Source organism: Bos grunniens, chromosome 16 (assembly GCF_055505025.1).
Source record: "Bos grunniens cultivar Pamir isolate PY7600 chromosome 16, Bosgru_T2T1.0, whole genome shotgun sequence".
In the NCBI taxonomy this organism is placed as follows: Eukaryota; Metazoa; Chordata; class Mammalia; order Artiodactyla; family Bovidae; genus Bos; species Bos grunniens.
The window spans coordinates 30127983-30153512 of NC_141180.1; the positions used below are offsets into that span (position 1 = coordinate 30127983).

At 55.9% G+C, this 25530-nt stretch overlaps 1 protein-coding gene across 15 annotated transcripts; it reads right to left on the reverse strand.

The window, feature by feature from the left end:
• NADK (NAD kinase) lies at positions 1 to 23555 on the reverse strand. 15 transcript variants are annotated; one of them, XM_086344087.1, is made up of 13 exons: positions 23369 to 23555; positions 14561 to 14645; positions 14176 to 14397; positions 12582 to 12665; positions 9369 to 9498; positions 9013 to 9121; positions 8814 to 8899; positions 7833 to 7935; positions 7328 to 7482; positions 7076 to 7175; positions 6842 to 6999; positions 6175 to 6257; positions 1 to 245 (listed from the first exon to the last, which is right to left on the reverse strand). In XM_086344087.1, the coding sequence occupies exons 2-13, from the start codon at positions 14635 to 14637 to the stop codon at positions 242 to 244; spliced, it is 1311 nt and encodes a 436-aa protein (XP_086200213.1). In that variant the 5' UTR covers positions 14638 to 14645; positions 23369 to 23555; the 3' UTR covers positions 1 to 241. The 15 variants fall into 15 exon arrangements, with proteins under 15 accessions (XP_086200213.1, XP_086200212.1, XP_086200214.1 ...); XM_086344086.1 differs by having other exon boundaries at positions 6842 to 7011; XM_086344080.1 differs by lacking the exon at positions 1 to 245 and adding an exon at positions 4067 to 5747.
• Positions 23556 to 25530: the final 1975 nt, after the last annotated feature.

Consider the following 25530-nt stretch of genomic DNA (forward strand, 5'->3'; position numbering starts at 1 on the left):
TTGTATGAAAAGTAGCAAAAACTTTATAGCCGAGTCTTTCTTACATTTTATCTGAGACAGTTCATTTTAACAATTCTGAAATGATGTTGGAGCGCCAAGTCACCTTCCCCTCTTGGGCTGGCCACTCCAGCACAGAGGACAGTGTTACCCAGGCCTTCGACCATTGCTGGAGTCTTTGCTCCATGGTCACACTTCCAGAGTTTGTATCCTGCCCCCTTTTCTTTGTCCTGTTAATGATTGTTCACCTAAAATAAAGCAAAAAAACAGCCAGTTATTTTAACAGAAAGTCACGTTTGTTTCCCTTGTGGCTCAGCTGTTAAAGGATCCACCTGCAATGTGGGAGACCTAGGTTCGAACCCTGGGTTGGGAAGATCCCCTGGAGAAGGGAAAGGCTACCCACTCCAGTATTCTGGCCTGGAGAATTCCATGGACTGTATAGTCCATGGGGTTGCAAAGAGTCGGACACAACTGAGCGACTTCCACTTTCTTTCAGGTTTGTTTGGCAGCAGCAAAGAATTATAACTCAGGACATGCAACTGTGATAACTACATGCAAGTCTGGTAAAGCAGAGAGAACATTCTTTTATAAAGGAGGAAGGGAAGTTGTTATAAACAAGAAGTCCATTAGAGGAAACATTGGAGTTTAAATAAGGTGGCTTCTCATTGGCTGAGCCGTTGCCAGGCAGGGAGATCTGCCGGGTGGTGGCGGTGAGATGGCTGTTCTGGCCACAGGTGCTGGGACTCCCCTCCTCTCTGGTTCTGTGTGGACACTGGGGGTACATGCCTGAGGACTTCCACCTTGTCGCCTCCCAACTCCATTTTAGTTGAGGTGTCCCTTGATTAATTTTCAGATAATTTTCTAAATGTTTGCAGGAGACGTGGCTTTGCTGCCTGTGAAGGTCTTTGTGTGACTTCCAGTATCAGAGAAGCCACAGCAAGGATCTGAGTGGTTTTACCAATGTTTGCTGGAGTTTCAACTTACTCAAGAAGTGGAGTTTGGGGTAAAAGACAGTAGACTGACCAGAATTCTTCACACCCTTGTCAGCTTCAAATATGGCCGTTTCAGCCTGTTTGCTTATTTGCAAGTTAGATACAATACCTGTTAGGAAGTTGTTCTTATGAAGGAGCCCTAGCTGACCCCCCTGCCCTGGCCTCGATCCTTGAAACATCTGGCACAGCCCCTTCCCCCGCATCCCCCATGGCATGCTGGTGTCTGCTGGGCCCTCTCAGTCCTTCCCCACTGCCAAGCTGGTCCCCTGCCCCCTCTCACAGGCTTGACCTACATCCGTATCTTGGTCTGAAGTGATGGCTACAGTCAGGTGGGCCCAGAGGAGCCCATGTTTCCAGGGAAACATGAGATAGCAGCAGATGTGGACCTGGTCTCAGGAGCCCACAGGGTCCTGAGAACTGGATCATGATCCATGGGTGGGAGAATGGGTATGGGCCCCCCACCTCCAACCTCCAGACCCACTGCCAGCACTGACCCACATGATGTAGCTTCCAGGACTCCCATCCTGACCACAGCCCCTCCAGGGCCATTTTTGATCACTGCACATTAGGCCTCAAGGTGTCTCTGTGTTGCACACCATCCACATTTGTTAGGCCTCACCACACCTTGGGGTGCTTCTGGGCACCTCTGCTGGCCTCCCCTAATTAGACATTCTGGAGGAGGGCAAGTGGAGTGGTCAGTAGTGAGGGGTCACCAGAGCTGCCAGGGCAGAAGGGGGCAGAGGCTCAGACCAGGGACAGGTGGCCCTTGGGCACCCAAGGCATTGGGATCTGAGCCTGTTCTAGGTGTCTGAGGGTGGGGGTATCCTAGGACGTGGTCCCCTGGGAAAGGATTTCACAGATCTTAAGTACAATGCCAAGCGTGTGGGCCTTCAGACCCAGCTAGCGGGTAGGGCCTGGTCGGGGAGCCCCACCATCAGATGAGCCCACTGGGGTCTGCCTGGGCCTGAGCTGGGCCCCTGGCCACCCCAGGTCCCTTGGCTGTAGGGAGTTGGGGCTTCCGGTACCTTCCTGGGTATTTCCTTTTAGGCTCTGGGACGCTCCCTCGGGATGGCCAAGCAGCCCTTCTGGATGCTGCCCCTGGTCCTGTGGGTCCACTCACCTGCCATCCTGGCCATCACCTCAGCCAGTTGCGCCTGGGGAGCCAGGTTTCTGTCTAGTATGGGCACTGTGCCTTGCATGTGGAGGTGGGGGCAGCTGTAGCTACAGCCGCTAGGGCCTCTGGCTCGTCCTGACTGGCAGGTGGGGAAACAGGGGCAGCACCACTTTGGCTGCCCTTTGGGTACCCTTTCTACACGCCCAGTGGCATGACCGCTGCCCTGGCTGACCCCCCCAGTCCCCACCTTGGCCTGACCCTGGGACTCAGCCTCTGAACTCCATGGGGGTGGGAGGGGACATCTGAAAGTTGCCCACCGGACCCCAGGGCTGCAGGTGGCCCCCTTGCGGCTTCAGATCAGCGTCCAGGAGTGTCCTGGGGACCCAGGGGCCTAACCGAGCTCCCAGGAAGTCTAACTGAGGTCAGGCTGTGCATATGTCCCCAAGGCTGCCTGTCCGGAGCTTCTGGGGGCAAGAGGCCCTCCCCGTAGGGTGCCCAGACCAGCCCTGAGTGTCCTCTGTCGGCTCCTTCCTCCTTGGCCTCGCCCACCCTGACCTCACCTCTTCCACCAAATACTCTGGTGTTTCCTGGTTTGGACACAGCCCAAGCTCCAGCCTGGCCCTTCTGGGGTGAAATGTGCCAGCAGTGGCCGATTCCCTGATGTGGTGACTCAAGTACCCCCACCCCTGTCCCTAACACCCCCTTCCCAACTTCTCTGGGCTCCTCTGACAGGCCCCCGACCCCCACAGGGCTCCATCTCTACAGCAGCTCCCCCTCCCAGTTGGCACTCTGGCAGACTTCCAGTGTCCTTCTAGCCAGTGGCTCCCAGGTGTGGGAACCTCAGCAGGACAGCCCTGGCCCAGGCTGCCCCGGGGCAGGAACTGCTGGACATGGAGCCTGATCTGAGAGAGAAGGGAGATTGGCTGGATGGGTGCCCAGCACTGAGGCCTGGGAGGAGGTCCAACAGGCCAGGAAAGGCCACCACCCTGACAGTTGGGATCTCTGAGGGACCAAAGGCCTGAGCCCAAAGAAATGCCCTCCTATCCTGCGGCCTCTGTGCCTCCAGTTCCCCACCCCCTTCCATGTGCTCCACAAAGCCTGGAAGGTCAAGGTTGAGAGATCAACAGCCTTAGACAGGAATGGTGACCCTGCAGGTGGTGCCTGTGCCAACAGAGCCTGCACCTGCAGTCCAAAAACCCCGGCCAGTGGGCTGACTCCTGCCCACAAGTAGATCCTCTGCTCCCGGAGCAGCAGGGCCCAGCCTGGGGTCTGTGCATGCTCAGCTAAGTCCACAGAAACTTGGGCTCTGACAGCATGCCCACCCCATTGCCCACGGACACACTGGCTTCCAGGCAGATATGCTGGCCACCAAGCCCCACTACAGAGGAGATAGCAGAGGCCTCACAGCCATTGAGACTCCCAGGCAGGATGGGGTCATGCTCCCACGTGTGCCTGGATGCGAAGGGAACCAGGGAGGCAACCGCACACACATGCCTCTGACCAGAATGAGCAGGCCCTGGGCTGCTCCGCTGCTGGGGCAACCACTGCACCTGTCCTATGCTAGCCTCGCAGCAGTGCCCATAAAGTACCTGTCACAGCTCCCAGGCTCCAGCCCACAAGGCTGTGTCTGTGTCCAAAGTACCTGCTCAGGCTCCTGGCAAAGCCTGGCCCTGCCTAAGCCCAGGCCCAAGAGGGGGAGGCCCAGAACCAGAGAGGGGACCATGCGCCCACTGGCCTCCATGGGGCACCCATGGCCCAAAGCTTGGGCTCCTCCTGCAGGACAGGCCCAGAAGCCTATCCCCAGGACGTGACGGGTGAGGTGCTGCTGGAGTATGACCCCCCCCCACACCCTACAAGTGTGCCAGGGGTAGCCTCAGTGCATCTGGACTCCCCAGGCCCACCCACCCCTCCGTGTTTTGGTGTTGGTTACAAAGAACCAAATAAAGTTTTTGCTAAACCCCAATTTTTAAACAAGTCTGTTTATTGAAAGAATCTGAAAATAGTAATAAGGCTTTCAACATTTAACAAATTTCAAGATATTAACAATATGAAACATTAAGAATTTACTTCAAAAACCCAAAGTTTCCTAGGTCATTCCCCATCGTTCTGCAGGACTTGGTCTGCACCTGCTCTGTTGTCTGAATGTGTGACCTGCGTTCTGACCACTCTTCTGGAGCTAAAGCTGGGGGTGTCGCCCCCTCAGCCTGTGGGAGGCCTGGTGGGCCACCCTCTGTGCTGGAGCTTGTGGGCAGAGGGTAGGAGCCCATCTCCATCCCAGCACTGGCTGAGCTGCCCAGACAGCCACGTGGGTGGACAGCACTCAACAGACATGTGAACAGTGGCCACGGTGCTGAGGCTGCAGGGCCAGCCCTGGTCCAGATGGGCAGAGCTCAACCTCCTGGCCCCTGGCCCTCCAGAAGTGAGTTCGAGAACGTACAGGCCCTCCATCCTTTCTGGCCAATTTCACAGTTGAAAATGCAGCTCAGAAAGAATATGGTTACTCAAAACCAGGTCGCCCATTAGGCACCAGTAACCAGAGGCCCACTGACCACAACCCTCACCAGACTCCATGCAGGCCCAGCCCCAGGCGGCCGGTCAGCCAGCAATAGAGGCATAGGGGCTGGAATGACAGACGTGCCCTCAAAGCCAGGCCCCTTGGGAGAAGCCAGAGCAGCAGCAGTGCCTTCCCGGCCCACCAAGTGCCAGACCCTCTGAGCAGAGCCACCCAGCTCTCTAGATGGCCACTTGGGCAGCACAGAATGGTCCCACTTCACAGCACAAGCCCTCCCGCAGAAATCTCACAGTGTGTACAAGAAAATCTGTACGTAAGCACTCTCAGAAAAGTTTAAAAGAATCTCTAAAAAGTAGACACAGGATTGAAAACACCTTCCAGGGTGGGGAGGCACGCCCCTGCTTCCCGAGGAATGTGTGTGGTCCAACCCCTGCCTGCCACGGCATCACCGGAAGCAGGGAGGAGACCAGGCCTGGGGACCGAGGCAGGAGGCCCGGCAGATTCAGGATGAACGCCGAGCTGGGGAGCGGCTCTCGGCACAAACTCCCCCCAGTGGCTTTCAGGGACGTTGTGACGCTGAAGGGAGATTTTTGGCCGTGAGACATTTATTTTCAAGACTGTAGGATAGACCCGTTCATTCTGATCCCCTCTCAATTTCAACAGACTGATTTGTGGAAGTTTGCTGACAAGGAATCACAAGGAGCCCACCACCCAGCTCAGCAATCCCCAACTGGACTGGGCTCTGACTGCTTGCCTGGTGGGTGTGCCTGGGCTGACTTCAGAGCTTGTGTGGCCTGCTCACTGGCTTGCTTAGAAATGCAGAAAAGTCAGATTTAAAACGTTAAAAACAACTGATCTGGTCGACACAAGGCAGACTGCAGGCCCTTCCTCTGGCCAGAGACAAGTGGTGCAGGGCCTGTGATGTTCACAGAGCACAGACAGGGCACCGGCCTAGCTCCCCGCCCGCTCCTCCCCACCCTCCTCGTCCGCGTCCTCCTCGTCCTCAGGGAAGTGGGCCTGCTTCTTCCGCACATTCCAGTGCAGACACTGCGCCAGGCTCTCGAACCAGTCGCTCACGGGGTCGCGAACGCAGATGGAGGGAAGAGGGTAGCAAGAGGTCGTGATGCTAATGCTGCAGCAGAAAGGAGATGAACATAGCCCCTCCTGGAACTGAGCCCCTTCATGGAACTGAGCCCCCTTGCCACCCACTGAGCAGGACCCTCGACAGCCTGGCTGGTGGACCACCTCAGCTCTGGTTGTACCATCTGCCGTGCAGCCTGGCCCCATGTCCTCTGATGTCACGGGCACCTGGCCATTTTCCAGTCTGGCCCTGAAGACAGCCAGGCTAGGGGCTCAGTGGTGCTGTCGTGCCCCCCAGGACAGAGCCGTGGACCCCCTCACTCCACCCAGGTCCGTGAAGGGGAGACCCCCAGGGCAAGGCGGTGGGAAGATAAGGAGCAGGTGCAGCTGGCAGGGTGCCATCACCCAGACAGAGGTCCACAGCTTACAGCCATCCTGGGCCCACCTGCCCTGGCCACTGCACCCCACAGTCCACACACCTGTCTCCATGGCGGATCTCCTGTCTCTTTCGTCCATCGAAAGACACCCATGCAGTGTTCCTTGCCTCTGGTGACAGCATGATCTGAAGAGTCAAGCAGCACACATGTAGGGGGCTCAGAGGACTCGCAGATGCATTCTGAGCACAGCTAAGTGCCACGGACCCCACCCTGGGGCACAGCAACGGCCAGGAGCAACCTCATAGGCAACACACTGCCCACCACATAAAAAGGTCAGCTCCAGGCCGTGAAGTCACTGCACTATGCGGATACCAACCAGAGGGTACAGAGGCCCACAGGGCACAGAGGCCTGGAGCTGTGTCCGTCAGACGTAGCCCTGCCCGCCAAGGTTCACACTAAGGACGTGCTGGCCCGGGGTGGCCTGTAGCAGGGAGCTTGGCCCAGGGAAAGAAGAGGTGGATGTGGAAGGGCAGTCAAACACCAGAATATGGCCCCAGGGACGTGCCAGGCAGCAGTGGTTAATTGCCTGAGGGCCTCCCCACCCCGACTGTCCCCACCCACTCAGGCTGAGAGCCCCGCCCCGCCGACCAGACCCTCTGGGGCACAGGACACATGACGAAAGGCTAGAGTGGACAAAGTCCCTCCCGCCCCCAGCAGGGCAGGCAGACAGCCCCAAAGGGCTCCAACAGACAAGGGTGGGGGCTCTGACCTTCAGCTCAACCCCCGCGGGCACCACAATGGGCCGAAAGGACAGCGAGTGGGGGCAGATGGGTGTGACCATGATGGCGGGCACGTTGGGGTGGATCATGGACGCCCCCGCGGCGGCCGCATACGCCGTGCTGCCCGTCGGGGTGGAGACGATCACGCCTGCGGGACAGGCTGCAGGTAAGGCTAGGGCACTGCCCCCACACCCCACCCCCGGGCAGGTCCGATGCCCACCTACCATCGCCCTGTACTGTGGTGATGAGGTGCCCATCCAGGTAGACATCCACGTTGGACAGGTAAGAGGAGGGGCCTCTGTCGATCACCACCTCGTTCAGGACCTGGGGGTGAGGGCACCGCACACTGAGCAGGCAGGGCAGCATGTGGGCTGCTCCCAGGCTCCCTAGGAGGTCCAGCCCAAAGCCCCTGCCCTGCACCCCCTGCCCGAGGGCAAGGCCCGGCACCTGGTGGGGGGAGGGGCAGGCCCACAGACCTGGTACTGCACAGCCTGCTTCCCAACCTCCACGTCCAGGCCTGCAGCCAGCACCCCGTTCTCGCTGATGCCATTAGGGACGGCCACCTTCTTCCCTCGGGGCTCCTTCACGACCCTGACCTTCAGCCGGCTCCGGAGAACAACAGCTGCGTTCCCTGGAGGCCAGCAGGGGTCACACCCAGGGAAGTCAGCAGGTGGGGGCAGTAATGCCACAGAAGAGGTACCCGCTCCCTTGACCAGGGACCCCCTCCCATCTTCACACAAATGGAGGGCGACACCCTGGGCTCCTGTGGAAATCAATCCATTGCTGCGTGACACAGATGGCAGCTGAACTGTGGTGGCTTCAGCTCCTCTCTGAGGACAAGGTGTCCGACCTTCAGAATCAGAGTCCTCTGAGCCCCAAACACTCAGTGCTGTTCTCAGCATCATTAAAAACCTCCCAAACCAAGCAGGATGACTATCCCACATGGGAACTGCTCTCAGGCTCAGGAACATTCCAACTCACCCTGTATCACCTGAGTAACTTGCGACTGAAAGTTCTCGAAGTTGAAGGGGGTCAGGAAGCCCAGGGAGCCCAGATGGAATGCCATGACTGGAGGCACGCTACCCTGCGAGCCAATGAGACAGGTCACTCATTGGCCAGTCCACGTGGAAGGCATGCGAGCACTAGCCCAGATGGACCTGCGCCTGGATGGTCCCTGGGAGGGCTGGCGGGTGGGGGCAGGGGGGCGGTGCTGACACACAGGGCACAGGGTCAGCCAGAAGCCTGGGAGCCAGGAGAACAGCTGGAGAGCTGACGAGAAACGGGGCAGGGGGACCAACTGCTGGCCACAGAGGACAGGACAGAGGAAGGCGTGGCAGGGCAGGACATGGGGGCTCTGACACACAGAGGCCATGCCCAACAGGCTTGGGAGGGCAGTGAGCCCCCACAGAGATGCCAGGCAAGAGCACAGGCAGCCGGGGCAGGAAGCCTAGGGTGGGACTCAGGTCCCACCAGGTGGCTCTGCAGCCACTTCCGCCGAGAAGGCTCCCAAGGGAGAATGAGAGCTCTGAGCATGTGGGACATCCCAGGACCCTCAACCTCGGCCTCTGCCAACCGCTACTGCCCCAGGCCCTGCTGGACTCCACCTTCCTGCCCAACTGGCTCCGTCTCACTCCCAGGTGTTGCTCTAGGGGCCCGCCCGACCTCCTAACATACCCTGGCAAGGTCCCTCCCCCGCAGATCCCTGCCTTCTGCAGCCTCCACAGTCCCTCCCCCACCATACCTCCCAGTCAGCCTGGGGCTACTGCTCTCACCTGCCCCTGACTCTTGGCCCCCTCACTCAGCCCACATGCCAGCTCTCCCAGGGGTCACCCTCCTCCCAGCCCAGCCCCTGGGCCCTCATGCGCCATCAGCTGGCCTGGCACAGCTTCCAGCACCCACAGCAGTCCCAGTTCCATGTCCTATCACCTGCAGCCCTACGGCCTCAGGCAACTAGGGCCTCACCTGGAAGAGGGAGGAAGCGTATAGAAGGGTCCCGTCACCCCCCAGGCAGATGATGAGGTCGATCTGATTGGAGATGTCATCGTAATCTGGAAGACACAGGAGACGTCAAGCACCCCAACTGCTGGGCACGGGGCAAGGCAGGGGTACCAGAGGTCCCGCCAGGTTGGAGGCAGCACCTTGCCACCCAGGGACAACTTGCCTTCTCTGAAGGTGCAGAACTTCCTCTTCACTGGCCCAAAGTGATCATCGCTCAAGAGGGCGGGGTCTTCCAGAACCTTCTTCTCCACATACACGATCATGTTGTTCTCCTGGAAGGACATGGTGGCGTCAGCCCCACCAGGAAGACAGGTCAGGGCGCTGGTCTTCTAGAAGCCTCCTTCTGCGTCTCAGGCTTTTCTGATGGGGTCAGGGGAGAGGGGCACGATTCCTCTGTCTCTCAGATGCAAAGTGCCTTTGTTGTGCTCACAGTACACACTTCTGAGCTCCTGTGTCTGGCTTACGAAGCCTCCTGACTTGAGCAGATGGGAAGAGAGCCTGGAGCCCGTCCCCACTCACCTCCATCAGGTACGCGCAGAGCTCCTTGAAGGGCTGCAGCAGGCTGGCGTCCCGGATCTTCTTGATGACGAGGACACTCTTCGGGGACTTGTTCCACGTCAACCGCTGGCTGGCAGGGTCTTGGATGTGCCTTTGAGGGGAGAGGAGCACTCACGTGGGCCCCAGGCTGACCTGCTGGCACCTGCACAGTATGGAGACCCTCCCCATGCCCGGCCGTGCCCCTGCCTGAGGCCCCTTCGGGACGAGGCCGGCCCGGGGACCTGCTCAGAGGACGTCCCACGTGCACCCAGACCAGCCAATGGAGACTTGGGCTGCCGCTGACCCAGGTCCACACGGCTATGTGACCAACTCAGTGGACCCTCGCCTCCACAGTAAAAGCCTCTTTTAAAGCCAGTGGCGGGATCTGGAGCAGTGAGACTGTGCTGTGTGATTTCAATCGCGAGGACATGTCACCACACGTGTCCAGGACCCTGATATGCAGAGGACTCTGGTGACGACGATGCGTCAGTGTAACTTCATTGTTTGTCATACATGCACTGGCTTCGGGGATGATGACAGCGGGGAGGCTAGGAGGAGTGCAACAGGGAGCTCTGCGCCTTCTTCTCACTTTTGCTGTGAACCCAAAACTTCTCAAAAAATTAAAAAAAAAAACAAAAGAAGTCAGCTGGGCCTGCCTGCCAACGACAGCTCCAAGAGTCCCTTGGCACCCAGCCTCGGTCACCGGGTGCAGGGCCTGGTATGGTCTGTGGGCAGCAGGTCCTCCCCCAGGGGCAGGGGTGTCCAAGGCCGAGCCCTCACGTGGGGGCGGGCCCCCAGGCAGCACCTCCGCCTGTTGGAAAACAGCCCTGAGGACTGCAGGCCATGGAAACGGCCTTTCTGACGCAAGTTCCCCAACCAAGACACTTGCTCCAGATCATGCCCCATGGCCGGTGCCTCCCTGAGAACCTGTCAGCCCCACCAGCAACTTCCCACACCATGATGCCAACCACTAAACAGGTGGTGGGTCCCTGGCTGCAGGCTGTCACTGACTGACCATCACTCACCCTCTCCAGGCGTTTCTGCAAAGGAGGGGATCACTCATGGCCCTCTGCCAGCATCTCTGCCAGGCTGGGTCACACGCGCAGCTTGGCGGAGGGTGGTGCTGGGTGCCCAGCATCTCGGTTGTGCTTCACTAACGGCGGAAGTGCGATGCACCCCAGCCCCCCCAAGACTCCCCAAGTGTGCACTGGCACCATAACCCCACTGTCTCCTCAAAACTGAAAGCAAAACATAAAGTAAAGTGACTTGCTAAAAGCTGCATAAAACAAGTGCGGAGCTTCCTAAAATGAAAACTCAAAGCAAACAAGCTGTATTTGACCTTACTGATCACACCATCCTCTTGTCCAATCGCCTCTAACAGCAAAGCGGCCAGACCTCAGACAACTGCTCCTCACCAGCTGGCCGCTGAGCTCTGCCGCCCAGGGCAGTCAGGACGGGCCCTGTCCAGCTGCAGACAACAGTACTGGGCTGCGGAACTGGCTTGGCCCATGGGAGGGGCTTACACGTGGAGGGCGGGCACTTGCAGGCCTCTCGTCACTCCACCTGGCCCTGGGCCTAGAAGGAGGGCAGATGGAAGTCTGCCTGGTTGGTGAGGTAGACGTTGAAGCCCCCTCCCCACTGACCAGGCAGGTGAGGCTCACAGCCCCTCCAGATCTGTGAGTCAGCCATGCCCAGCCAGAGCCACTGTAGTGCCATCAGCTCGGTCTTGGGCGCCAACTGGTCACTCAACTTCCTGTTGGGTCATTGCAAAGAGGGATACTGACCCCTCCCAAGGAGGCTCTGGGTGCCGGACAGCTTAGCCAGACACCCAGCGAGCCACAGTTTCAAAAGCTGAAGGCGTCAGATACTAGTAATTCCACACGTTTCAACATAACAGAAAACACGCACTCATTGGTGAGATATGAGACAACCAAGTAGAAGATAAGACTCTCGTAATCAGCTCCTCTACACTGTCAGGGGAGAAGTCAGGTTAGCACACAACCCCTGCCCCTGGCCAGGCTGTAGGAGAGGCAGGGACCACACAGGTAAGGGATCCCACCCTACCAGGGTGCTCAGCCCATCTGACTGAGCTGAGCCAGGGCCAGGGGGCAGAGAAAGTTGCTTGCTCAGCCCTTGACACTCTGGGGCACCTGCTCCTCTGCCTGGAGCACCCCACAACCCCACCTGACCTTGGGGAACAGCTCAGATGCCGCCCTGAGACCCCACCCAAGGGCTGTGAGGGCAAAGCACACACACCTGGGCTGCTGTGGGCTGGGCAGGGCGGCAACGGCCAGTTATGGTTGGATGGCCAAGGGCCACGAGGGTGCGCTGAGGCTGGGCTGTGAATGACGAGGAGGGTGCGGCAGTGCAGGGCTGGGACACAGGGAGGGGGGGTCTGGGCAGCCAGCAAAGGTCACACAGGGCGGGCACACAGCAGGGTGCAGCCAGGCGAGGGGTTTGGGGGGCCAGCTGCTAGTGTGGCTGCTGTGCTGGGTATGGGCCTTGGCCTACCCCCCATAGAAGTTAAGCCTCCACAGCTCCCTCGAGGAGGGGGCACAGATGGTCTATGCAGCGGGCAGCCCACCACCAGGCCTGACAGCAGAGCTGATTGGAATTCTGCTGCTTCCTCACCAAGCTCTGGTGGCCGGAGCCATTTGCGTGTCTTCTCCCTGAGACAGAACACACAGAGCCAGCAGACGACAGCCCCTCTCTGGCATGTCCAGTGCCAGGAGGCGGCGCAGGACAGGTACAGAAGACAGCCTAGGCCACGTGTCTGCGAAATAACCCAAACTGCTTAGTTTTTAACTAGTTTCTCAGGTGGTGGGTGTTGCTAAAATGCAGGGCTTATCTTAAAACAAAAAAAGCCATGCCCACAAGGCGGGACTCAAACAAGTCAACTCAGATTTTCAAAAAACACCTCAGATTTTCAAAAAACACCAGCTGACATCTCTGCATTTCAACAGTAATGAAGAGAAACACATGTGAGTCACCAGATGCATCAGCGTGCAATACACTATTTTTTCTCCTTGAGTTTTTCCTGTTGAAGCTCCTATGGCCCGAGGAGCAGGCCCCACCACCTTCTCATCCTTGGGAGTCGGGGACATTGCCACGTGGCTGCCAGGCCCATGCCCTGCTCCCCGGAGCATCAGAACCTCCCATAGCTCCCCATCCCCATGGAGCCCCCCGTTGACTCACATGATGGTCTGGGGATTCTGCAGCACGCAGGCCTTTGGTCCAAACGTGGTCACTGGGCACGGCCCGTGCAGGGAGCGGGTCCTCCTGTGGGAGAGGATGCAGGGTGGGCCCTCAGTCGCTGAGAGACACGCATGCAGACGAGGCACTGACTCTCAGACTCTCTGCCATCTTCACTCCAACAGCCTGAGCATCGCCATCTGCCAGCACCCGAGCAACGGTCCCAGAACACTCACCTGATCCCCAGAGCTGCTCTGAGGGCAACATGCTGTGGCACTGCCCTCAGAGAGGGCTCCCAGAAACTCCTTACAACAAAGGACCCAAACCGGGGCAGGCACCCGGGCCCCACCCTAGAAAAAGGGGATGTACCATGGGGCTCGGGCCTGCGGCCCTGAATTCTTGTCCAGGCAAGTCTACTTGAGGAGCAGTTGTTGGGCCTGTCCTTGGGAATTAAGACCTCAGATACCATCCCCCAGCCATCCAGGTTCTAACAAAACGCCCATGCTGAGTTGTACTGTCGACGAAGAAGACAGCACTTGAGTGGCTCAGCATTTCCAGCCACAACTGAATCACAGGGCACCGTGGCCAGCACACGTCCCAGGGATGACACCGCTTGGTGACTTTCCCTGTCCTCCCCTCAAGGTCCAGCGCCGGTCCTTGGGAGCCATGTGGATGCCCCACGGAGACAGGGTGGAGGTGTGTCCTCCCTCACGCAGAGTGCCAGCTCCAGAGGCTTTGTGGTCCTTTTGGTTATTTTTTTTAATTTTTGGCCACACCATATGACTTGTGGGATTTTAGTTCCCTGACCAGGGATGTATGCCACCTCCCCACTGGACCACAGGGAGGTCCCCTCATGGTCCCTTTCTGCACCAAAAATACTGGCACAAAGACAGCCAAACACAGATGGCAAACTTGCTTTCGTCTCTGCCCATCTCAAGGCTCAACAAACGCCAAATCCCCACACGGACAAGGCAGATTTCCTATTGTCTCGTGAAGGGCAGCCAAGCCCGGGAGAGTCGGTCTGGTCAAGGGCTCCCCCAACTCCCCAGCTCAAGAACATGCAGGAGCGGCCGCCGGCCACGGCCTGGCCTCTGGGGAAAGGCTGTTCACAGCAGGTTTCTCTAAGTCTGCATCACAGTCAACCTTTGAGAGCAGCCACCTCTGACCTGCTGCCACTGAACCAAGTTCAACGTTCTCTGAAGCAATATTCTCTGAAGGGAAAGGGTGGGAACATCCCACCCCGCAGAGCCGGCAGCTGAGGTCACCCGCCCGCCCACTGACTCTGACACAGGAGGGTGACACAGCTATTCACATGGCAGCTTCTCAGGCCCTGCACCCATGGCAGTGCTGGCTAGGACAGCTTCGCCCTGGACTTGAGTGACGTTCACATGGCTGAGGCCGGCACAGCTTCCCCACCCCTCACTGTGTGCCCAGGGCCTGGGGCCACCCTGGGCGGCACCCCCACACCTCAGCCTCCACAGTGAGGACAGGCATTAGGGCGGGGGGGTTGGCTGGGAGTGCCCTCTGGGAGGCCATGCCAGCCAGCACAACCCCCTCCTGCCTCCTGAGCACCCCTACAGGCCCAGGAGGCCAGTACCTGAACTCTCGGGCGCTGGCCAGGACAGGCGCGGCCGACAGGCTGCGGGACTTGGCGCGGCCCCGGAGTGGGTGCCCCAGGCCCCAGTCCTCATCCCCATGGCACGCGGAACAGCGGTACGAAGATGCCTCTGCACTCGGCTCCTTGTTCCCGTTGACTTTTTCTTGTTCCATTTCTGCAATTGATGGATGTGGAAGACTTTGGCCCGAAAACCCAGGATGCCTTGATTTAATAAAATAAATATTATTATTGTTTCAATAAAATAAAGTAAAGCAATGTACACACACACCTACACCCCTCATGAGGGAAAATGGCTGAAATCTAGCCTACCCAGTCTGGGAAGTCTGTTTTCATCCCAAAGGCACTTAACAACTCCGGAATCTACCTGTGGTTTTCCATGAATCCAGAGGGCTGGGAGTCCAAGAGTGAGGTACCAACCAGCAGCCTAGCACGCAGGCACATGGTGGGACCTTGATGAGAGAATTAACGGTCACACGGTACCTCTCATCCAGAAAAGGCTGGGTGAGCACGACTGAAGACCAACCATGGGCACACACTGCACCCTCGTCCTGCAAACAAAGCCACGCTTTCCTCCAGTGCCGATGAAACACTTGCCCAAAATGACTTATTTGGTCCTCAAAAAAAACTTCAATTTACAGGAGCTTCATCTCCCAACCACACGCAGTAAAGCAGGAAAAGATGGAAGCAGACACAAAACAACAGTCCTCGACCAGCTGGGAACATCTCAACTTCCTCCTAAGCCACTGAGGGCTCATAACTGCACCCATACCCATGTGATGCTGCAGCCAAGAGGGAGCGCGAGCCCGATCCACGTGCCCATCCAGACCCACATGATGTTACAGCAAAGAGGGAATGCAGGCCGGGTCCACATGCCCACCCAGCTGCCCCCAGGTCCTTGAGAACAGCGGTCAGCAGCCAAGGCCTCGTCAGAGAGCCAGAGCAGGAATCAAACGAGCCTAAAAGAAGTGACAGAAATACGGCAGAAACCAGAGCGCCGACAAGTAGAAAGAGCAGAGCAGAGCTTGGGCAAAAACCACATGAAGAAGCCAGTTTGGATGACGGTGGAAAGAGCTACACTCTGAGAATTTGGGCCGAAAGGTCATTTTCTTAGGAAACCACTGACTAACGGGAGAGGCCTGGCCTTGCTGCTGGGGCCATGGGACCTGCCCATCCTCCCGCTCAGAAAGGCCCAGCAGCTCAGCCTGCCTCATGGCTCACAAAGCCCTGAGGACAAGGGAGGGGAATGGGGCAGGACCACAAGGCAGGCGCGGACATCAGAAGGGACAGCGCAGGGGCCACAGAGAAGCCTGGGGCCTCTACAACGAGGCCAAAGGTGAGGGCCCCTGAGTCCCCTGCCTCCGCACGCACTTTACAATCACATCAGGACCTTGTGAAATACTAACTCCCACACCGGACCCAGACCAAAGGCTCCAGCAGTCATTAAAAACTCCTGAGCCAGGGCATTCCCAGGTGGCTCTGTGTTTTCACTGCCAGGGCCCAGGTTCGATCCCTGGTCAGGGAACTAAGATCCCCCAAGCTTTGTGATGCGGCCAAAAAAAGAAGAAAAATAAAAGAAAGAAACTGAAGCTTAGTGCTACTAAGATATAAGACATGTAGGGATGTCGTTGGCAAAAGGAGAGTGAGCCTTACTTCCAGCTGTAAAGTCAGTCAGTCACCTAGTGTAGCACATACCATGGTGACTCCAGTCAGTGATACTGTTGTGCTTATTTGAAAGGTGCTGAGAGGGAAGGTCTTCAAAGTTCCCATGAGAAAAAAGCCTGGTGATTAAACGTGGTGACAGACTTGCTGTGGTGGTCACTTCACCACACATACAAATACTGAGTCACTAGGTTTCACGTTCTACCTCACTTTCCAAGCACCACGGACACAACTGAAAGGAAACAAGTCAGGGGAGAGACATACCATGTGCACAGACCAGAGAACACGATATCGTTAAGATCTCAAGTCTCCCCAAGCCCAGCCTTTTCTATCAGAAGTAACAAGCTGATTCTAATATTCAGCTGGAAACTGGAAACGTAAAAGGACCGAGAATAGCTCAAAAAAAAAAAAGCCCTGTTGGAGGACTCATGCTACCGGATCTCATGACCTGCTATAAAGCTGCCGCAACCAGACTGTGTGGTACTGACACAGAGACGTACACGTAGACAGAGGACGCAGACGACAGTCAGGGCTTCTCAACAGAGGTGCCGAGGGGAGTCAACAGGAGAGGACGACCGTTCCTCCAGAACGTTCCAGGTAAATTCCACAGCCACACCCAACACTATGAAGTTCAGTTCTCCTCACAAGTTGGCAAAGGTCAGCTCATGATGGATCATACACTTAAATGTAAGAATAAAAGCTATAAAACTTTCAAAAAAAAGCACTAGACAAAATCTTCATGGCTATGAATTTGGCAAAGATTTCTTAAACAGGATACAAAAAGTACAAAGTTTAAAACCTGACAAACTGAATTTCACTAAAACTCAAATCTTGTACCCTTCGTAAGACACTATTAAGAAAATGAAAATATGAACTGACAAAAATCTTAATGAAAATATGAGATCGACCAAAAAATATTTGCTAAATGTATATATGACACAGAACTTGCTTCCAAAATATATAAAGAATTATTAAAGCTTAGTAAGAAAATAACTCAATTAAAAAACAGGCCAAAGATACCAACTTTGGGCAACTTCCCCAAGATACATTGATTGCATCTTGAAAAGCACATGAAAAGATGCTCAACATCCTTAGTCACTGGAGAAATGCAAATTAAAACCAGGAGACATCATCTCACACCTACGGAGAATGGCTAAAATGTAAGAAAACTGACCACGCAAGTGTCCCAGAGCCTGAGGAGGAAATGGAACCCTCAGACAGTGCTGGTGGAATGAAAACGGGGCAACCAGTTTGGAAAACAGTTTGGCGGTTTCTTAAAATGTTAATTAAGCATGGTTCCGCCATCTGCTACAGCCCTTCCACTCAGACATTTACCCAACAGAAGAGAAAGCATGGCCATACGACTTGTCGAGACACCTCACCCGTGACACGACCATCCCTCAGATCTGTGCTCAGATGCCACCTGCTCAAGAGAACAGGTACCTCCCGCTCCTACCCACTGGTGCCCAGTTCCTTTTTTCCGCAACCCTGACCACTACCTGCTGCCGAGTTCCTCTTCAAAGGGGTCTGACTTCCTCACAGCCCGAAGAGCAACGCTGCAGAAACTCTGCCATCTCTCGGGCCTGACTTCACGTGATCACTACTGGCCAAGGGGAGATGACGTGCTGGCAGCTAACAGTTCAAGCCTAGAGCTCGGGGACATGCGGGGCTGGGCTCTGTCAGCACACGGTAACGCTGACAACCATAGAACCAGACAGGCTCTCAGGACTGAACCCGGGGCACACCAAATGGAGGGGTCTGGATAAGAGTCTGGGGGAATCCTGGAACACTTAGTGGAGGACACAAGAGTGCTAGGGTGCTGGGACGGAGAGCCTGCGGCGGCCTCAAGTGCTGGGAGATGAGGACAAGACCACCAGCTGTGGGGTCGGATGGGAAGGGGGCAGAGTGAGTTCACGAGTCTGGCCACACAGAAAGGTCACGATGCCTGAAAGGACACAGGACAAAGTCGCAAGAAATACAAGAAGGCAGGTTTGGGCTCAGTTAATACACAAAAGCTATGTACACGTTTCCCTCGTTTCAGTAAAAACTGCCCAAGACAAAAACACAATCACTAACCTCATTGCTTGCCTTCTCTTGCTGGCCCTGCCCTGACTGTCCCACTCATGTATATCACTTAATCCCCAAGAGGACCCCACAAACTGCTGTAATGGACCATGAATTCACAACTTTAAGAGGAAATATTGTTTAAAAAAAAAAACAAAAAACTTGCTTTAAGCTGTTACAAGAGGCCTGGTAGTGGCTTCACTCTGAGACCTGGAAAAGGGGGTTGCAGAGGGTGAGATGGTTGGATAGCATTACCAACTCAGTGGACATGAATCTGAGCAAACTCCGGGAGATAGTGGAGGACAGAAGAACCTGGCATTCGGTAGTCTATGGGGTCACAGAGTCAGATATGACTTAGCCAGTCAACAACAATAACATAAAGAATAGCTGTCACAGTGTAGGAGTGTAGATGCTTACCGTGGCCTAGGACAACCAGCCACAGGGAAGAGCAAGCCAGGGAGGCCAGGATCATAGTGCGGGAGCGTGAACACTCACTCCAGGTCAGGATGACCATCGAGCAGCAGACCCAGCGCCCACACTGCCAGGCCCTGTCCAAGCACTTGACTCAAACTGTCTGACTTGTCCTCGCAAGGAGCTGCGTGGGGGTGTCCAGGAGACCAAAGCCCAAGGTGACACAGTGAGGAGGGCAGAGCTTGTATCTGGGCCCCTGGCATGACCTCACTGATACAGACGATGCGACCCAGCAGAAAGGCCCAGGGTCCTGGGAGAAGAGAGGACCCTTCCCGCCTCATGTTCTGCAAAAGAGGCCTTTGATGTAGCCCCTCCTGAATGACAAAAAGGTTCTCTCAGGGCACACACCCCAGCCTCCAGTAACATGTAAGATCAAGAGACAATGATTATAGGCAGTGATGTCAGAACCCTGGCCAAACAGAACGTGAAGACCACTATCCTGGTGCTGCATCAGCTGCAAGAACCTGAAACCTGCTTGCCAGGAAAGCGAAAAGTCTAAGTTGCTTAGTCGTGTCTGACTCTTTGCGACCCCATGGACTGTAGCCTGCCAGGCTCCTCCATGGAATTCTCCAGGCCAGAATACTGGAGTAGGTAGCTGTTCCCTTCTCCAGGAGATCTTCCCAAACCAGGGATCGAACCCAGGTCTTCTGCACTGCAGGCAGATTCTTTACCGTCTGAGCCACCAGCCTGCCTTAAAGCCAGCTGAGCCTGCAGGTGATGCGGCGATCCTAGGACTGTGTGGAAAACTCTACCATCCCAAGAAAACACAGAAATAACTATCCAGTTAGAGTAGTACAATCCTGAGAAGGTGTGGACGAAGATGCACGTGATATGGTAATCCTAGGAGGGTGCAGAAAATTCTATCACCCCAAGAAGACACAGAAGCAACTATCAAGTTAGATTACTATAATCCAGTTAGATTACTATAATCCTGAGAAAATACAGACAAGGAAGTAATTAAATCCTACGATGCTGAAATCTTCGTCTTATAACTGATTATATAATCATTGGATTTTTACATACTTTGTTTGCTATTATGGGCAATATATTCATTCAAAAGATCAAATCATTCTTCAAAATAATTCTCATCTAAATGGCTGAGATGAATTTATGTCTGTTAACAATGTTTCAAATGCTGCCCCATCCCCACCAGGGACCTCCACCTACAAGCAGTGCAGGACCTTCTGAGCTGCTCACTGACCAGGCCCAAATTTCTCCAACAGCCGCTCAACCGACCCTGGGACAAGTGCTGAGATGTCATTTCTTCTGCAGCTAAGTATGCCGGTGATGCCGTCTCAGCTTCTACTTGCAGTTTAAGAATTACATCCACTGACTCTCAGCGTAATGCGTTATTTGATGCATCCTCAACACGGACACAACATAGAATGCTTAAAAAGGATCGATCGACACCAAGTGGGGCGTATCTCAGGAACGCAAGGCTGGCTCAGTCAGTGTAACCCATCTCACATACACCAACTGATGGGCAAGAAAGTGGAAAAAATTCAACACCCAACGATGGTAAAAATTCTCAGCAATTAGGAATCAAGGGTAACTTCTTCAGCTTGGTAAGGAGCACCTACAAAAAAGCTACCACTATATTAACTTGATGGGGAAAATATAAGACTGGGAGCCAGGCAAGGATGTCTGTTCTGACCACCCTTAATCAGCATAGTTCTGCATGTCTGAGTCACGGCAACAGGCAAAGAAGGTAGTCTGAAGTTAGAGACGGTACACTCTACAGTCACCAAAAAAACACTTGGATGAAATATAACAAAATACACAGAGGACTTGTATGCTGAATTGTATTTTAAACACCCTGATGAAAGAAATCAAAGAAGATGTAACTGAGAGACGCCCTTAATCATGGATCAGAAGACTCAATGCAGCAGAGATGTCAGTTCTCCCCACACTGATCTACAGGGTTAGTGTGATTTCTACACAAATCCCAGCAAGATTTCTTGGTAGATACGGCCAAGTTTATTCTAAAATGTATGTGTAAAAAGCAAACACCCCTTTTTTTTTTTTAAAGAAGGATAAAGGGAGATGAGTGACTCTGAAGACTTCTCTTTAGCTGTAATAGTCAAGACTGTGGCCTTGGGGGAGGGCAGATACAAGTCAATGGAGAAGAGAGAGCCCAGAAACACAATTACACAAACACACTCGATTAATTTTTGACAAATGTACATAAGCAGTTCAAGGAAGGAAAGACAATTTTTTCAACAAAGGATGCTGGAGTCATTCACATCTATAGGCAAAAAAAGTAAACCTCGGCCTAACCTTCACACGTGACACAAAAATTAACTCCACGTAAACTAGAAAGCCTTCATAATAAAATACAGAAGAGGGGATTCCCTGGTGGTCCAGTGGTTAGGGCTGCAAGCTTTCACTGCTGAGGGCACAGGCTTGATCTCTGGTCAGGGAACTAAGGTCCAGCAAGCCACATGGTATGGCCATGAATAAATACACAAATAAATAAAGTGCAGGAGAAAGTTTTGGGGACCTAAAGTTAGACAGAATCTTTTTTGTACACGATATAGAAAGCACACTTCATAAAAGATAAAAAAAATTGGTAAACTGGGCTTCTTAGAAACTTGCTCTGTGGAAGACCCTGTTAAGAAACACCCCCCCCCCCCAAAATCAAGCCATAGACAGAAAATATTTTCAAACTAGATATCCAACAGAAGATCTGTACCTATAAAATAGCAAAAACTATCAAAATTCAACAGTAAAAAACAGACAGTCCAATTAGAAAGTGGACAAGAGATGACTGGACAGATGAGATGCACCCATGGTAAAGAAGCAGGTGAAAAGATGCTCCATGCGATGGGCCAGAAGGAACTGAAACCACAATGAGATGCCACTGCACACTGACCAGAACAGCCAGACAACTCAGCGCTGGAGAGGTCGCAGAGCAACGCCTGCTCACACACCACCCGGGACCAGAACACGGCCAGACACTCTGGAAAGGGCTGACACCATCTTATAAAAACTAAAAACTAAACAGACAGCCTAGCAAGTCCACCTGGGCATTCACCCCGGAGAAACACTGATGCTCACAAAAAAACCTGCACCTCAACATTCACAGCAGCTTTTAATTTGCAGCAGCCCAACACCACAGACAGTCCAAGAGTCCCCACTGGTGAGTGCGCCAGGCCATCAGAGGGAGTGGACATGGACTCCGAAACCAGCTGGGTGACCCCAGGCTGACTGCAGGGCAAGGAAGTCAGCCCCCAGGCTGACTGCAGGATAAACCCTCCCATTTACACAACTCGCTTTTCATTCTCTTTCTTTCTTTTTTGGGGCATACCACGCAGCATGTGAGACCTTACTTCTCCACCAGGGCCCCATGAAATGGAAGCTCAGAGTCCTAAGCACTGGACGACCAGGGAAGTCCCTTACATGACTTTCTTGACATGACTAAACACAAGCGCATGGAGAACAGATCACTGGTGGCCAGGGAGTGTGGGGAGCCTGGGGTGGGCTCCCTAGGTGACACCAGCTCTGAGTCTGTGGTGGCAGCCACACAGCTGTGCCCCGGGAAAGTGGTGAACCCCAGCAAGGGGTGTGACGGAGGTGCCAGGGTTCACGTCACTGTGCCACGGATGTGGGGATAAGTGCAGGCGTTCCTCTGTATTCTTTTTCACAACTTTCTGGGAGTCTAGAATTATTTCAGTTCATTTTCAAAAAACATCCGCACTGGGAAGTTTTAACAGAAAAGTGCTGGAGCATAATAACCAAGATAAAGAACTTCCCCAGGAAGAAAGGAGACACATTGTGATGCCCATAAGTAAAAGTCACACACACAAATATAAACATAACATGACGCCTAGTGCAAGCTCTCAACATACACCTGCTCAAATACTGAATGAAAAAGCAAAGTTTATCCCTCCTTAACACTGAGGCAATAAAAGGTACCTATTAAATCTCCCCTCTCCCGCCGGCAGGTGATGCCCAATGCTGGCCAGGACCTGACAAAACTGGGCCCGCAGAGGGGCAGAGCCTGCTGGGCGGAAGAACAGGATCAGAGACGCGAGGGGGCTCCAGGGGCTCCCCTGGGAGATCTCGCACGCGCTTGGGCTGAAGCAGGTATTTGCACACCTAGCTCCCTGCACAAGAGCCCGCCTCCGGGCCACCTTCACCCAGTTCCTCTTTTCGCCAACAGTCTACACACGCATTTGCCCGGCCCCACGCACTGAACTCTGGGCTGTACGACAGCGGGTCGGGGAGACATCGCAAACGACAAGCCGGCAGCCCCGCCCGCAGGACTGGGCCCCGTGCCCAGTCGGTCAGCGCCTGGGGGGTGGCCCGCAGCCCCCGCAGAGAACCGACCCCTCCCGACCGGCCTTCCTTCCAGCCCGGCCCGGGGTGCCCCGTCCACCCCCGGGGCCGACTCGGGCCCATCCCACGCCCACCTGAACTGCAGGCCCAGGACACCTGGGCACCCGAGCCCCAGGGCCGTAGCCCGCCTACCGCACCTGCGGGTCCTGTCCTCGTCCTCGAGTTCCCGCAACGGGGCAAAGGTCACGGCCAAGCCCAGGGCGCCGTCCAGCAGGAAGTGCGTACGTCTGGGCTCAGGCCCGGTCCCGGGCGGGTGAGGAGGATCCACGAAAACCAGAGCGCGCCGGACGCAGAGGCAGAGAGACCGGGGGCTCGGACCCGGCTCAGGCGGGCCAGCCGCCGGCCTCAGGGGTCGTCGGCTGGGCGCTGGGTTCCGAGCACAGAGGCGCTTTCCGAGGATGAATACAGCGACGTGGACCCCTAACTGACCGCCCCGCGTGAAGGCCGGGCCCGCCACCTCGTTCGCAGCGCGGTCGCGGGGGTCGAGGTCTGGCCACCCGGACACCTGCGCCGGCGCCCGGGGCAGTGTGTGGCCAGTCAGTGGGCAGGGTCGTTCCCGCCCCGCCCCCACGACCCTGACCCCACGACCCCGACCCTACGACCCCGGGCAGAAGGCCGGGCCGAGGAGACGCGAACTCACCGTTCGCTGCCCCGGGAGCCTGCGGGGCCGTCTCCTCGCCAGGCCACACCCGCGCGTCCCGGCGCCCCGCCGCCGCTCGCCGTCACTAGCCGGCCCCTGGAGCCGCGGCCGTCCCCTGCCCCATGGCCGCCTCCGGCCCCGCGGCCACCCGGCCCGCCGAGCAGCAATGCCGCCGCGCGGCCAGTGCGCAGGCCCGCTCCGCGCCCCGCGCAGGCGCACCCGGCGCCCTACGCATGCGCCGCACTCTCGTCCCGCCCCTCGTACATGGGGAGGTGGCTCTGGCGCTGGACCCGGACAGGGGGCGGGACCGAGGCCTGGGTTGGGGGCACTGTGCACCGAGTGCGCGCGGGCTTGGGGTTGCCCTCTGGGGAAGAGCGGGGGCCTCAGGGCTACGCTAGGTGCCCACTCACCTCGCTGTGTCCTAAGCACTTTCGCCAACCCGGGCCCCGCATCCCTCCCGGTGGGCTGACTGCGGCCCAGCGAGTGGTGACACTACCTGCCCCGGACTCCTTAACCACTGCTTAGAAGGAAAGTACTTTGGAATAGAACTGCGCCCCTTGCAGCCCGGTGGGTCCTTGCACACCCCCTGGACCTGAGGGACTCTAGGCAAGGTCTCAAGCGGGGCCCCTCAAGGGTGACCTGCCAACACTGTGCTTCCTCACTGGAGGACCTAGAGAGGAGGGAGGAAGGGGCCAAGAGGGAACTGCTCTCCTGCACCTCCAAGTCTAGGCATGGTGGGTCACCCAAGTCTTGCTGAATTGACAGGTTACCCACCACCAGGGCAGTGAGTCAAGTGTTCCAGTGGTGTGCCGAGCTCCTGGATGCGATGATGCAGGGCCTCTGTAAATGAGGCTGGGTGAGCCACCTTTTCCCTCTCCCCCTAGGCCTGGACAGAGCACCTGGCCCAGGCCGTGTGCAGACAACGAGGTCCTTTGCAGCAGCCTGGCCTCTAAATTTATGCATCTGCATACCTGCTGCTGACATCTTCTCTGGCTGGGAACTCCTGGCCCTGTATTTAGAGACCTTGAACACACCTGGGCACAGCAAAGGACACCTCTTACATGACCATGGGACCATGGGATCATCAAGGGTGAATGACAAGCGGAGCAAGGATGGCGGGAATTTGGGGGGATTTCTCAAGCTCCAAACTTCCTCATATCTGGTTATTTTGAAAACCCAACCACTTCCTCAAAGTGACCCCCCCAGCCACACCCACAGAAAAGAAAAGCCTTTTGAGTTGCATTTTTTGGATATTATTAGCACAATAATATGAATGCTTGGCTAGGCCCCCCAAGAACATTCTAGAGCAGGCAGAGTGTGCAGAGAAGGCAGCTCTGGCCAGGTAACAAGCCAAGGTCACCCAGCAGGCACCCTTCCTAAAGGGAACTTGTGTGGTGTGTGTTTGTGACCATGGGAGTCCTTCCACCCAGGACCTCAGGCAGACCTCGGGCAGGAGTGCTTCTGCATTTCAGAGATGAGAAGATGGGGCTGTGGCTTTCCTCAGCTGAACCTGTTGTGCAATTTCTCCCAGCAGGCCCTGAGCCTTCCCCGGGGCCTCATAGCCTCTGGCTTACACCCTGCGGTCCAGGACAGTGCAGGGAGGGGCCCTTTAGGCCTCTGGAAGGTTCCTGGAGATCTTGCTTGGGCTGAGAGCAGGGCTGAGCTGGAATGAGCTGGGCCAGGGGGCAGAGGGAAGGGTCAGCAGTAGGAATCCAGGCAGGTGTAGGGATGGGGGGTGGACGCCAGTCAGGCCCACGTGGGCTGGGCAGGGACGCCGGTGTGCCTCAGAGGAGCTGAGGGTTCAGGAAAGGCCATGGGCATGACCTTTTGCAGTGCCACACTGCTGGACTCTAATGTTTGTGTTCTTTTTTGTAAACATGGCTCCCCTACCATTTAAGCTTTAGATACCCCAAACCTGGACCCCTCCTCTTCTGAGGGTGGAAAGATGGGGGACAGCAAGAGTGGGGGATGGAAATGGAGGAAGTGGGGCTGTAGAGGGAGCAGACAGGGCTGCCTGCCCAGAGCTGGACTCACTCAGGCACCTTTGGATTTGGGGGCAGGGTCTGGAGATGGCACTTCTGTTTGGGGTTCTGCTCCAAGCTCTTGGGGATGTAGGCCTCAGCTGTGCCTGGCTGCGGGGGACAGGGTGGTGGGAGGCTGCC